At 32.9% G+C, this 14,392-nt stretch overlaps 1 protein-coding gene across 2 annotated transcripts; it reads left to right on the top strand.

The window, feature by feature from the left end:
- Positions 1 to 2,161: 2,161 nt before the first annotated feature.
- On the top strand, positions 2,162 to 13,595 carry LOC123917081 (probable ethanolamine kinase). Of its 2 annotated transcripts, XM_045968702.1 has the most exons (11): positions 2,162 to 2,458; positions 2,627 to 2,718; positions 3,238 to 3,344; positions 4,309 to 4,414; positions 5,518 to 5,640; positions 6,136 to 6,227; positions 10,699 to 10,783; positions 11,423 to 11,528; positions 11,638 to 11,704; positions 13,009 to 13,101; positions 13,227 to 13,595. In XM_045968702.1, exons 1-11 carry the CDS (start codon positions 2,322 to 2,324, stop codon positions 13,353 to 13,355), a joined length of 1,137 nt encoding a protein of 378 aa, XP_045824658.1. In that variant the 5' UTR covers positions 2,162 to 2,321; the 3' UTR covers positions 13,356 to 13,595. The 2 variants fall into 2 exon arrangements, with proteins under 2 accessions (XP_045824658.1, XP_045824659.1); XM_045968703.1 differs by lacking the exon at positions 5,518 to 5,640.
- Positions 13,596 to 14,392: the final 797 nt, after the last annotated feature.

Here is a 14,392-nt window from a genome sequence, read left to right as displayed (position 1 = left end):
CGACGTTGGTAGCTGCACAAATCGATACTATGGACTTCGTTTCCTGCATTGCAACCTTCGTAGGACAATTCCGCGCCACATGACCATAGATACCACAACATTTACATAGTAGATGCAGACCCTCGTACTCCACATGATACCAGAAGTCTCTGAACCATACTTTACCCACAACTGGTTTGTCTAGATCTATCTCAATGCAAACCCTAGCAAACTTTCCACGTGAAGCATTCAAAGTATGCATATCCACCTTTACCGGTGTACCCACCGCTGCTGCTAGTGCTAATAAAAGGCTCTCATCGTAATACTCCATGCCTAGACTAGGAAAACGAATCCATACTAGAGTTCTGTTGATCTTAACTTGGGATGAGATGAAATCCGTTGTCCAAGACCTGATAGCAACATAGCGATCATAAATCATCCAAGGTCCCCCATTAATAACCTTTTCTCTATCAGCTTCCAAATCAAATTTGACCATGAAAAAACCATGGCCAATATCCATGATTTCCATATCTCCTGTGAGCTTCCATACAGCCTTCAAACGGTCCCGCATGGCATAAAACCCTATGTTTTTACCCAGTAACTTAAAAATGATGGCATGTTGCCATGGTAGCCATAAGTCCTTCAAAACACTATCATCTGCATAACATCGTGGACGTCGTCGATCACCATCCTCGTATTCAATCCTAAACAGATTATTACTAATGAGGTCTACCTTTTCTCTGCGAGGAATCGGTTCTTGACTGCCAAGGAGTTTATCACGAAAAGAAACATACTCTGGAGGCCTTGACGGTGCCGAAATATGTTGACCATGAGCGGTTTCTGACGGCACAGTCGCCATCGTGAGGCTCCACAGCCGCCGCAACCAGTCTTTCCCTCACAAAAACCACAGCCGCCGCAACCCTGTTTCACGGAGGAGACGGTTCGGGAACAGAGGTTAACCAATCAGTTGAGGAACACAGCGCCGCAAGGAGACGATTCGCGAATTCGCGAGGAAGACGGCCGTGAAGGAACCAAAAAGCACCGCAACCCTCGTTGAGGAAGGTGCGTTCTCTCCGTTCTCTAGTAACAGCGCCGCAACCCTTATTTAGTCACACACCTTTAGTGAACAATACACTAATCATGGAGGGAGTAGTTTATTCACTGATACTCTGTCTAAAATGGAGTACCCATGCATCATAGTAAAAGAGAGAAAAATAATTAAAAATATTAAAAACAAATTCTATTTTTTTTTGTTTGACCAAAGATTAAATATAAATTCTGAAACATATAAAAAAGGAAAAACATCTAATAATTAAATGAATCGTGTGAATGATGGTAGTGATTGGTTAGCCAAAATATCATATTCAAAAGAAATAAATGTAGGAAATAACTGTTGATTTAGGACACAATATAATTAAATGTTTGTCACATATGCATAGTTGCTTGTTAAAAAACACTCAAACATATAATAATAATAATAATAATAATAATAATAATAATAATAATAATAATAATAAAGTGACGTCTAAGGTGAGGGAGTCATCAAGTCCTCACTGGTGGACTTGTAAAATATAACTGTTAGACAAAATCATTGGTTTAGATTTGTTCAAATTAAAAAAGAGAACATATACATCTCTCGACACACAATTACAAACCAGAACCTCTGCCCACATCATATCTGATCCAAAACCCTCTCTTCCTCCAAAAGCTCTGTTCCGCCCAATATTTGTGGTCTCGAAAAACTCTTTTCCTCCCAACATCTATCCTTGTCAGCCTTAACATCGTCAGACATAACGTCGCCGTCCCTATCGCCGCCGTCCCTAACGCCGGAAATTTGATTTAAAGAATCTGAAGCGATTTACATCAAACCCCCTATCTTCACCGACCCTATGGTTGATGGAATTCTGATTTCATGAGAATCGGTTGTCGCCATTGGTGGCATAAGTGTGGATCGGAGTTGGTTTCACGTTAATACCTTGAAACCTTACGATGATGAAGAAAGGTTAACAAGATGGTGTGTAGCGAGATGTAAATGTTCTCTGTTTTAATTTGAATGAATCTAAATCGTTAATCTTATCTAACGGTTATATTTTAGTGGTTATAGGGCGGTGGCTATAATGGTCATTTTGTAAGACTACTACACAAACAAATCCTCATACGCAATATATATATGTATGATACCATTCATTCCTCTTCTCATTGCCAATGTCACCATTCCATTTTTCATTCTTTTACATCAAACTTCAAACTCTACACTTTCCTTGTTTTCCCCGCTCTGAAACGTTCCCCTCTTATTATCTTTCATTTTTGGTTTGATTCAATAATCATCAATAGCATTAATAATGGGTGGAGAGGTTAAGATCTGGAATCCCGTTGAAATCGCAGAACAAGCTCGTAATGACTATGCCTCGCAGATTTTTCCCTCTCTTCTCACCATTGATCCCTCTCTCTCCCTTCCTCAAATGACACCTCTCGTCATGTTCGTAATTCTCAACCTTTTTCCTTTTCTTTATGTTTTATTTGTTCCTGTTTCTTTGAAATATTCAATTCTTTTAGATTTTGAATTGCGTTGTGTGAATTATTGAGTATTGAGGTTTTTGCAATTCAATGTTTGTTTCCAGAAATTGATTTGTGCAATTGAATGCAGTAATTTGTGCAAGGACATGTTCAAGGCCTGGTCAAAATTTGATGATTCTTGCTTTAAAGTTGAGCAAATTTCTGGAGGCATAACAAATATGTGTGAGTATTTTCTCATCATCATTCTCATTTTATCCTTAAAACAAGGGAATCAATGATGGTTTATGATAATGGTTTACTTTCTATATCCATAAAAATGGCTAGCTTAATTACTTTTCATTCATCCATAGTATTTTATAGGAAAATTCTAATATGGGCCACATCTACAATTAGTCTGGGCCACATCTACAATTAGTCCATGTGGATATCGCTGTTTGAAAATATAAGTTCATGGTCATCATCATTTTTACCATTGAAATAACGACTTAATTGATACTGCTTTGATTACAACAACGGAAAATAAATATGTAACTTGGATTGAAATGACACCAATTATGTCATTATTTTAGCCTTAAAGGCAAAGAGAGTCGTGATTTTTTTTTACTTTTACAGAGTATTGCCGACTGTCCTTAGAATTTCTAATAATTTTTTAGCATTGATCCACGACGGACCACTTATGAAGGTGGTCCATCGCAGAATTGGCAGTATTTTGTATTTGATAATTTTTTCAATATCTGTCAGTACTGAAGGTCACAGTTAAAAAAGGGGATTCTATTAATGAGATTATAACCATCAGATTGTATGGACCTAACACTGAGTACATCATTGACCGCCATCGAGAATTGCAGGTTAGACAATGTACTATATTGATATTCCTGTTTGGATTTTGTTTTGTTTCTTGTGGTTATATTTTTCTGGATGTTGTGTGTACTGTCTTCTGCTATTGGGGTGTTTTTCCGGTTGCTAGTTGAATTTGATTTTGATCTGAATTGATTATGCCTGTAGAAGCAATAGTGAGAAGTGTAAACTATATGGAGGATAGTCTGATTCTGGTCAAACCAATAGTGCGAAGTGTACAATCTTCTGTGTATATTATTTGACAAGATTGATAATAGTGCATTAAGTGTTTTTGATCCATCGGCCTAACTCGACCTAGTGTAACAAGAATTTGGTTGTTGTTGATATGAATTAAATTAAAACAAGCCAACTTTATTAAAACAACAATTCCTTCCTTCCTTTATTTTTTCTGTTGTTATTACTACCCTTTCTCCTTCGGTCTTATGAGATTTACAGTGCTTGTAAGTTAGAGGATACTGCATACTATGTACTAAATGTTTTTTATTTTTCGGTACCAAAATTTAAAAGTATATATCAATTCCTTTAATATGTTTTGTAGATTTTATTATTCTGAATATGCTTGAGTTAGGTCAAATTTAAAATTATGATAATAATAACAACAATAACAAAGATTATGAATAGGTATAAACAAACAACCCGAACTTTCAATAACATTAAACTTTTCATAAAGTTATATATCTTATAGTTTTAGAGGTTCAAATATCTGTTTATCTGCCTAAAATTATAAAAAAGAAACCATTTTTGCATTTGACTCATACTATACATTAAAATTCCTGTATAGATATGCACATAGGATTTCGGTGGTGATCAGAGAAAAATATGAATTCTAAGTGCTAATTTTAGTTGATTCCTGAAACCAAGTCAGACAGTAGGATAGATTAATTGCATCTATTTATAAAGTAAATAGCTTACTTAATGTTTCTACATCATAATTGCTTGTGAAATGGTGTTTAGGCCATCAAATACATCACTGCTGCAGGATTTGGTGCTAAGTGGCTTGGAATATTTGGAAATGGCATAGTGCAATCTTTTATTAATGCGCATACTCTTACTCCATCAGGTACAAATTAAAAACCTCATAATTGGATCACAAATAACATACCAAATTGAGAAATGTTATTAGATTTTGTTAGATTGCCCACTTTTTTTCTGTTATTGATATAATTTGTAAGAAAATTAAGTATCACTAGACAGCGAATCTGTATCTAATATTTCATTTTGTATTTATGGAAATTTCCTTTTTTACTGAATGTAGCATATGTAGGGATGATATTAGGGACTATAATCTTGTAGAGTTCAGTGAACTGCTTACTAGATATGTACCAAAACTTACCTTCTCAATCAATTTCAGTTTACATCAATCGGTGACTGGGTTTTAACCTTAGGAGGCCATAGTCCTGAAGTAAATTCCTTGATGAATTTGTATTTTATCGGGATTGTTTGGTTTTGAGCTTGTCTTCCCCAACCTTGAACTCTTTTCTCCTAACAATTTAATGTGACAAGGCTCTAAGCTGAAGTTATCCTTGTTACTAACTTAATACACATTATGACATTTTGTTATTTAACCCAACTTTTTTAATTAAATCTCCACGATTATGATAGCTCTGTAGTACATGTTTATGCTAGAAAAATGAAAATCGTGTTGAGGAGTAGTGATCTGTGAAGTGCGGGGATGCATATGTTTGAAGAAGCAAGAGGGGAATTGAAGAAAATGGGAAAATACACTCTGCAGATAGAATGCATAAAGGAAGAGTTTGTTGGAACCTGGAAGAGAGTGGGAAAGGAGGATATAACAACAAGGACACTGTCATGTGTCAAGGAGAAGGAAGGAAGACAATAATTGAGTAGGGTGGAATAGTTTTGGTGTGGGTTGTGATATTTTATTCTTCTACAGAATCCCCTTTATCTTGTTTCCTGTATTTCTGCATTTCCAGTTTTTACCGAGGGCTGCTTTTGCTTGTAACGAGCTTGTCCTCCCTATATTCTAATCCAATTCCCAGTTCACATGCATACAATATTGCTTTTTAGAAATTTCTGAAATAAGTATCATTTGGAGTAAGCTTATCCTATGATTTTGGCTTTCATTCAATTATGTACTTAACGTTTTGACGACCTGTAAATACAACCTGATTAATGCATACAAATGCTTTTCCTCCCTGGCAGATATGCGAGACCCAAAACTGGTTGCTAAAATAGCCAAACAACTTCGAAGATTTCACCATGTGGAAATTCCAGGTTCTAAGGAACCTCAATTATGGAATGATATATGGAAGTTTTATGAGAAAGGTTTCTTTCTTCTTCCTTTTAACTAATGAGATCTTTGTTCACTTCTCTTTCTTTTGTTTTAGTTTGCTTCTGTAATTTTGCTTAAGGTGAATTGGATTTGCGTTTGATCGAGTTGTAGGATTTTGAATCTTCGGCCAAATTTTGAGCTTCCCTCTTAATTTTAGCACCTCCCCTGATTTCAAATATGTGTGAAATATCTTATGGTACTAGAATGATTTGGTTTGCTATGTGAAGAATCTCTTGGGTTGTTGCCCTAATTGGCTTAGAATTCATCTATTTTTTGTCCTCATATTTTGATTAGAAGGTCCTTACATTTATCATTCTTTCTCCTTAGTCCTATCTATGCAAAAAGTACTGGATCAAAATATTAAAATGGTTATCAATAATGACTTACCTCGTGCAATTTTGTTTTGTCATGGGCTATTGTATATGGTTGTAAGGTTGGTATTATTAATATTAGAGTTGCTTCAATTTTTTGTTTGTTTTTATTTACAGCTTCTGTTCTAAAATTTGACGATGGTGAAAAGCAAAAGACTTACGAGACAGTTTCATTCAAGGAACTTCATGAGGAAATTCATGATCTCCAGGTGTTTTTTTCTTTTCATATTGTAAAACATGATCAAATAAATACCACCTCAAGTCCAATGCTAATCACTATACGTGAAAACTTTTAGGTTTTAAGATTGGCTCTTCTTGCCATCTGTTGTCCTGTTAAAGGGATTGGGGGGTGGGGTGGCTCAACTGGTTTGAGGTGAAGGAGAAAATACTAACAACTAATAACTGACTTTGGCTGTTTTAAAAAAAAAACTTTTGTCCTGTTAAATTTCTAATTAATTTTACTAAGGCCCTGTTTATTTTGTAAAATCATTTTCTATTTTCATTTTCTAAAATGTATTTTTCGATTTAACTTACTAAGAAGAAAATGCGATACTATTGAAATGATCCATTGTGATGGAGAGAAGATGAAATATCGGTAAAAGATGATGCATTTTTGAAAACAATGAAAACAATATTTTGACATTTTCATTTTTTCCAGAAATTCCACACAATTGTTCACATCAAGAGTCTAATAATATCTTCTTATTAGCAACTAAAATTACCACAACTTTTAAGAAATGAAAATAAAAAACGTTTTCACGAAGTAAACACGCCCTAATATTTTCAAACTACATTATGACTGGGGGCCAAGATAGAAAATGCCCTGATGGTAAACCAAAAAAAAAAAAGTGCCATGATGAATGCAATTAATAAGTTCTCCAAATTATACAAGATGAGTCAGCTTTGTGTTCCTATCAGGGCAGTCAATCCCGCGGGATCCCGGTGGAGTGGAGCGGTTGCTCACCGCTATAGGATGGTTGAGAGCGGTGCAATTAGCCTTAGGGTCTGTTTGGTTCGGGGATTTTGGAGGGGAGGTGAGAGAATATTTTAAATGTTTTGTGTTTGGTTCAAATTTTATGAGGGGAGGGGAGGGGAGGGGAGGGGAGCAAAATCCCTCAAATGACCAATTTTTGCTTCCCCCCAAATTGGGGGTATGTGGAGGGGAGGTGAGGTGAGGAGAGATGAGTTATTATAATTTTAATTATATTGACATAATTATCCTCATATTTATTTGAAAATACCAAAACTATCCTTTTAAATTTATATTAAATCATAATCCCTCCAACCTTATTTATAAGCAAAAGTTACTTTTTAGATTCATTGAAAAACCAATGTATCTAGCCTATATTAAAGCTAGATACCTTAGTTTTTCAATGAATCTAAAAAGTAATTTTTGCTTATAAATAAGGTCGGAGGGAGTACTAATTATTTGCTTGTTGCCGTTTTTTTTTTACGTTGCCAACATCTGTGTTTATTTTTTACGTGTACTATTTTTATTTTTTTGTTTTAATGTACTTTTTTTTATTATTTTTTACCTATCCTACAACATTTTTAAGAATGAATACTTTTTTTATATATGATAAAATGAACACATTTTAATTCGGTGCACTGTCAACAAGTTTTTTTAGGAAAATTAACTATCAATAGATTGTTTTATACATATTTTCATATTCTACTCATTATTTTAGAAGTGCTCTAATATTTTTGAACATCAAATATTTTGTTAGAATTTTGCATTTGATTATTTTTGGAGTTTTCGGTTATTGAGTTTTCATATTTGATTATTTATGTAGTGAATACTGAATAATTTAGAATGTTGAGATTTTGTAAAGATGACAAGGATAAAAAAGTAAATTAATTTTAGAATCCCTCTCCTCCCCTTGTGAACCAAACATATATTTAATCAAAATATCTCTCCTCCCCTCTCATCCCCTCTTTTGAACGAAACATATATGTAATTAAAATTTCTCCCCTCCTCTTCCCTCCCCTCCCCTCCCCTCCATTAATATCCCTCCTCTCCTCTCCGTCGAACCAAACAGACCCTTAGGGGTAAATGGAGGGGAGGGGAGCGGAGGGGAGGTGAGGTGAGGTGAGGTGAGAGGACGGCATCAAAATCCCTCCTAAACTCAATTTTTGCTTCCCCAAATTTGTGGGATTTGGAGGGGAGGGGAGGGGATACAAGATATCTATTACAATTTTATTTATATTGATACAACTATCCTCGTATTTATTTAAAAATGTCAAAATTATCCTTACTTGCATTTTTTTTATATTGCTAACTTGCTATTTTTTTTTGTTTCGTTTATATTGTTAACTTGCTATTTTTTTTGTTGAATAGATTTCCATACAATCTTACGTTGATTAAACCATTTTTTTTATATAATATTTTTTTCCTAGACGAGAGACTGTTACGCTGAAGAACTATGTTGTAGTTCTTCTTTACTCTTTCTTGCTGTTATTAAATTTAACGTTAATAGTACTTTTTTTTAAACTTTGTTTTGTTATATTAAAAAATTATTTTAAATTTTTGTGTGGAGTTTAATTTTAAAAATGATTTATTAGATTAGATCGATCATCAAAATTAAAAAATTATTATTAATAGATGATTTGATTTGTGGAGTTTTTGAGTCAATTAAGTTTTTTATATTTAATTATTTGTAAAATGAATAATTTTAAAATTATGAGTCTCTTGTAAAATAAAATTATAAGGTTAAAAAAGTTAGTTTTATCTTCCCCCCTCTCCTCGTGAACTGAACATATTTGTAATTAAAATTCCTCTCCTCCCCACCCATCCTCTCTTTTGAACCAAACATATAAATAATTAAAAGATCTCCCCTCCCCTCCCATCCCCTCTCCTTCATTGAAATCCTTCCCCTCCCCCCCGCTTCAATTGAACCAAACAGACTCTTAGTGGCCGCCATAGCTAGATTAACGGCTATCCCACTATCCGCTATCCCAGTAAAATAACATACCTTTTTTGTCAAAAAATAACAGAAAATTAATAATAATAATAATAATAATAATAATAATAATAATAATAATAGTAAAATAATTACTTGAACATTTTTAGTACTAAAATATTCATATTTATATGGTGGATTCTAAGGTGAGGGCTCAATTAAGTTTTTCACCGGTGTACCACTAACATTAACCATCAGATTAAATCACCCCACATGATTTCAATACTTGTTACCGCACTGAATTTTGGTCTCCACTCCATGTTTCTCCTCCATACTAGATTTCACTATCTATTAGAAAAGCAAAAGTGCAAATTCTGCATCTAAAACCACATAACTTTCAATTTGGGCCAAAACATATAGGGCCTGTTTGTTTCAGATTTTTTACCAAAAAAATCTATTTTTCCCAAAACAAAATCTTTTTTTTTTATCTTACTTATGTTTGTTTCAGTTTTTTTCAAAAATCATTTTAGTAAAAAATGATAATCTATTTTCAATAGCTTTTATCAAAATCCATTTTTTTATCCATCATCCATCACCATCTTAAAAAAATAGATTTTAATGATTATAAACAAACGACAAATAGCTTTAGATTTTTTTCAAAATCTCTATAAAAAAAAAGATTTTCTTGAAAATGATTTTTTTAAAAAAAAATCATTTTTTTTAAAATCTCAAACAAACGGGCCCATAATCATCCAAAGAACAAGATGAATTTTAGATTTCACAAATTGTTTTCAACTTGAAAGTGTGTGATAACCGTCATTATTGTTGTTGATCCAATAACATGTGTTCTCTTATGTCCATCAAGTGCTTGACAAAGAAAATTCTCTAAAGACACCCATGGATTTTCTTTTGCATAACAGAATATTAATTTTTGACATTGTTCTTATTATTAGCGGTTCCAAAAAAAATTAGCATTATTATTAATAGTGGTAAAGGGTGCTTTCAAAGAATCCCAGTTTGCTCTTCGTACATCAATCATCACCCCCTTGGTTTAATCCAATTCATAAATAAATTTTTTAAAAAATAAACTTTTCATCTCCATAATTTCAAGTGTGATAATCGAAAAATTAAGGTTAAAATCTGAAAGCAAATTATGAAAATGGACGTATGGAGAGAGAAGGGGAGACCAAAATTTAATGTGGCAAAGAGTATTGAAATCATGTGGGGCAATTTAATCTGATGGTTAAGGTTAGTGGTACACCGGTGAGGGACTTAATTAAGCCCTCACCCAAGAATCCACCTATTTATATAGTATAAACCATAAAAATAATTGAAAAATAATAATAATTTGGAATATATATATATATATACTTTGGGTGAAACTGATTGAAATGTCCATTAAGCTCAGGAATTTACATAATCACACAAATGTTAAGTTGTATTCCTAGGCAATCAACAATTTGTGTCTCCTAACTTTTGATCCAAGTCTATTCAGAAATTACTCCTTTCCTTTTTTCTATGTAGTTACACTGGCTTCTTTCATCTTCCAATAAATGCGAAAAGTTGATTGTAATATCTCTTCAATCTTTGAATACAGATCACAAAATAACAAAGAAATTTATCTCATTGAAAGCGAAATGAATAGAAATTGGTCTTCATAATGGTGGTTTATGGCTTTGGTAATTTTTGAAAAACGGATGAAATAGCGGCAGTGAATGATGCATTTTATATTTGTAAAAAATAGTCTCTCAATAAACATATATTTTTTATTTTGCAACAGGTGCTGTGTGACCGTCTCAAATCTCCTGTTCTTTTTTCTCACAATGACTTGCTTTCTGGAAACATAATGATTAATCATGAAGAAGGTATATACCTCAATTATGGAATGGTTATGCTTCCAGTTTGTTGCTGTGTATCTCATCTTCATTTATTTATTTTTTGGTTGAATCTTCATTTATTTTTTAATTCATTGTAGAAATTACTGTATCTTTGAGAGTTTTTATGTTACCTTTACCTGTCTTCCTAAACTATGTCGATGTTATTGAAACTTCAAAATACATGACTCAATGAGCCAATCCATACTTTAAATTACTTGTTATTGATTTGGGAGCAAGTTTAAATGTAATGTTAGAAAGTAATATGCATGTGTTCCTTCAATGTTTGTGATATGCTCTAGTACAAAATTTACCTTAATAAAGGTCATGAGCTTGGTCTAATGTCTCCTGTTTTCAATGTTGAGGAGTTAAATCGAAGTAGGAAAACTTGATTATAAAAGATTAATCATGATCTAAAACTTACCGAGTTTGTTTGATAACAAGAATTTTATATGTGAATATATTCTATTTGTTTATAACAAAGTCATAAAATGATAAACATGCCTCCGGATTAGCATTTGCAATCAGAAATTATGTAACACTCTCGTGTCAAGAGAGAATGGCTACTTAACCTAGTTATTTATTAGTTCACGAGTTTTTAATCTTTGATTTGTTCTGACAAATGTCCAGATGCACTTTACTTAATTGATTATGAATATGCGTCCTACAACTACAGAGGATTTGATATAGGGAACCACTTTGCAGAATATGCTGGTTTTGAATGTGACTACTCCTTGTAAGTTTTTATGCTTGCTTTTCTCGATTTACTTGGTCATGATTAATTTCTTAGTTATTCAACATGAGTCATGATTAATTTCTTAGTTATTCAACATTGTATCATGCAGGTACCCAAATATGAATGAACAATATCATTTCTTCAGGCATTACTTACAGCCTGACAGACCTCATGAGGTAATAATCATAGTGTAGGGGATTAATATTTAAAATTGCATTTTATTTTTGTTTCCAGATTCTCAGTCATCTTTGAAATTAGATAATACATAGTCTATCAATTATGGCCATGATCATCATCTTTTATATCAGGCATGTTTATTTAGGTTTTTACTGTCTAGTATTAAAGTACCATTTCAGTGCTACTTTGCATTTCTAACGTATCGTTTTTACATTGGCCGACACTTTCTCATACTTGCTACAAAATTCTCTGATCTGTCAATGATATTAATCTCTTTATTGGCCATGGATGAAAAATGTCAAATTGATACTTGGGAAATTATTTGACCGGTGGTGGTGATTTCTTATATAAATTGTTTGGTCACTCCTAAGCCGGGCTACAATCTTTTAGTGTATCAGTTGTATGTCTGCTTTACAGTTTGTCAAAAGGCTGATGTAGAATTTCTTTTGACCAGTGGTGGTTGTTTCTTGTTACTCCAACATATCAATTATTTGGTCACTCCTAAGCCGGGCTACAGTCCTTTAGTGCATCAGTTGTATTAGGTCCGCTTTACAGTTTGTCAAGAGGCTGATGTATCTGTGACATAACACTGTAATCACTTTCTAACATCACCGTCTTTATTCCCATCACTTTTTGAATCTTGACTCAGACTTGAGGGTTGGTATAAAATGCACCAGTAAAAAGTGTTTTGATCATCTACCAAATCATCAACTCTTTCTCACTTCCCGTAAGACAGAAAACAAACTCTTTGCAGGTGTGGGAAACAGTGCCGGAGTGACATTGGGGTTAGAATTTGTGGGCATGGTGGTGGCAACATCTGTGGCTGTTGTACCAGGTTGAGTGGCGGTGGTATGACATCGTTTGGGTCGAGTTTAGGATATGGAGTGTTATTAGTAGTGAGAGTCAAAGTCTGGTGTTGGTGGGTTGAACATGGGTTTTAGGTTGATCACCACTCATTGTTGTTCACTAAGGGCTTCTTTGATTCTGAATTCCAGTGGCTATAATTTATGGTCCAGCATGAACCAATACCTCTATGAGTGCAGGCTAAAAGGACCCTGAACTTCCTGTTTGTAAGTCCTATATAAAGAAGGATACTCAGCTATTGTAAATAAATAAAGTTTAATCAATACAAATAGATTCTTACGCTTGAAGAATGAAACAAGTGTAGGACTTGATTGTCCTGTTGCACTTGAGGAAGTTTATGTTATTGGTGTATATTATTATTAACTTAGCAATTTAGGTTGTTTTCTTTTCCGCCTGTATTTTATTTCATTAAGGTCTTCAATACCACTTTGCAATGCAGGTGCCTGAGAATGATCTTAAAACTTTGTATGTTGAGGCAAATATATATGCACTGGCATCGCACCTTTTCTGGTCTTTGTGGGGACTAATTCAGGTACTATATTTACTTCTTTTTTTTAAAAAAAAAAAGAAAAACAAGGTTCTATATTTACTTGTTTTTATGCTTTGTTAATTAAATGAGATATCCCTGACTATTGATATTTCTTTGCATGATAACAGGCAAAGATGTCCCCAATAGATTTCGATTATCTTGATTACTTTTTCCTTCGATACAAGGAGTACAAAAGGAAGAAAGAAAAGCATGTATCGATGGCGCTATCCTACCTTTCGGAATGCAGGAACGAATAGAGATAGATTCAACTTCATCAATCACTCATGGGTTGGTATGTGAAGTTTTTAGCACGAGGCCCTGATTCATGTAGTTTAATGTTTCGATAAAAAAATTGTAGTTAAATGTTTGTGTAAAATATCTTTTGTAGTCGGCCATTACAATGATGGCAAAGTTAGGCATTTAATTTGAGCTCAGGTAGCTCCTTATTGTTGTAATCTTGAAATTGAGGCTTTCAAATGGATTTCTCATTCTTTCTCCGTGTATTGTAATAATCTTTGCAGATTTTGATTTAGTTACTTCTGATCCAGAACATCCAACTAAAATATACCTATGCTTTTCGTGTACTTCTAGACGGCATAATTTGTAGAATTGATTTATTCAACAAGAACTTTTAATTCGACGGTTAAATTGGTGAAATTTAATTTTATATTAATTTTTTTTTTGACAAACCCCAAAATTTTTATAATAAATTTTTAAGAGTAATTAGGGAAGTTAATCATGAATAACATAATAACAAATATATGAATTTTACAAAATCTATCGAAAGTTTATATCAAATAGATTTATACTAATTTTTTAAAAAAATATTGAAAATTATTTTACATGTCATTGAGATGATGAGATCAATCAAAATTAACCGTATTTAATAAAAGCTCATAATTTTGATGAGTTTGAATATCATATCAAATAATTTTTAATTTTTTTAATTTTTTAATTTTTTTTATAGATTGTCTATATAATATGAACTTTCAATCCAACCGTGAATTTTATAAAATTTGTATTCATTATAATTTTATTTATGGCTTGTCCACTATGCACTACGCCATATATATATATATATACACACACTAGTCCCACACTCGTGCGATGCACGGGTGTTATGCGGTATTTTATATTATAATGTTGAAAAATCATTCGTATAAATTGAAACAATAAGTATTATGAAAATTATAATAATACTATCAACAACAACAAAATAATAATAATAATAATAATAATTTAAAAAGTTATGTAAATATAAGATAGATATTAAAGATGTGTTTATACATTTCGA

The sequence above is a fragment of the Trifolium pratense genome, linkage group LG3, assembly GCF_020283565.1.
Source record: "Trifolium pratense cultivar HEN17-A07 linkage group LG3, ARS_RC_1.1, whole genome shotgun sequence".
NCBI classification, from domain to species: domain Eukaryota; kingdom Viridiplantae; phylum Streptophyta; class Magnoliopsida; order Fabales; family Fabaceae; genus Trifolium; species Trifolium pratense.
Note: the sequence above shows the minus strand (reverse complement) of the source record. Positions and strands in the feature narration are given on the sequence as shown.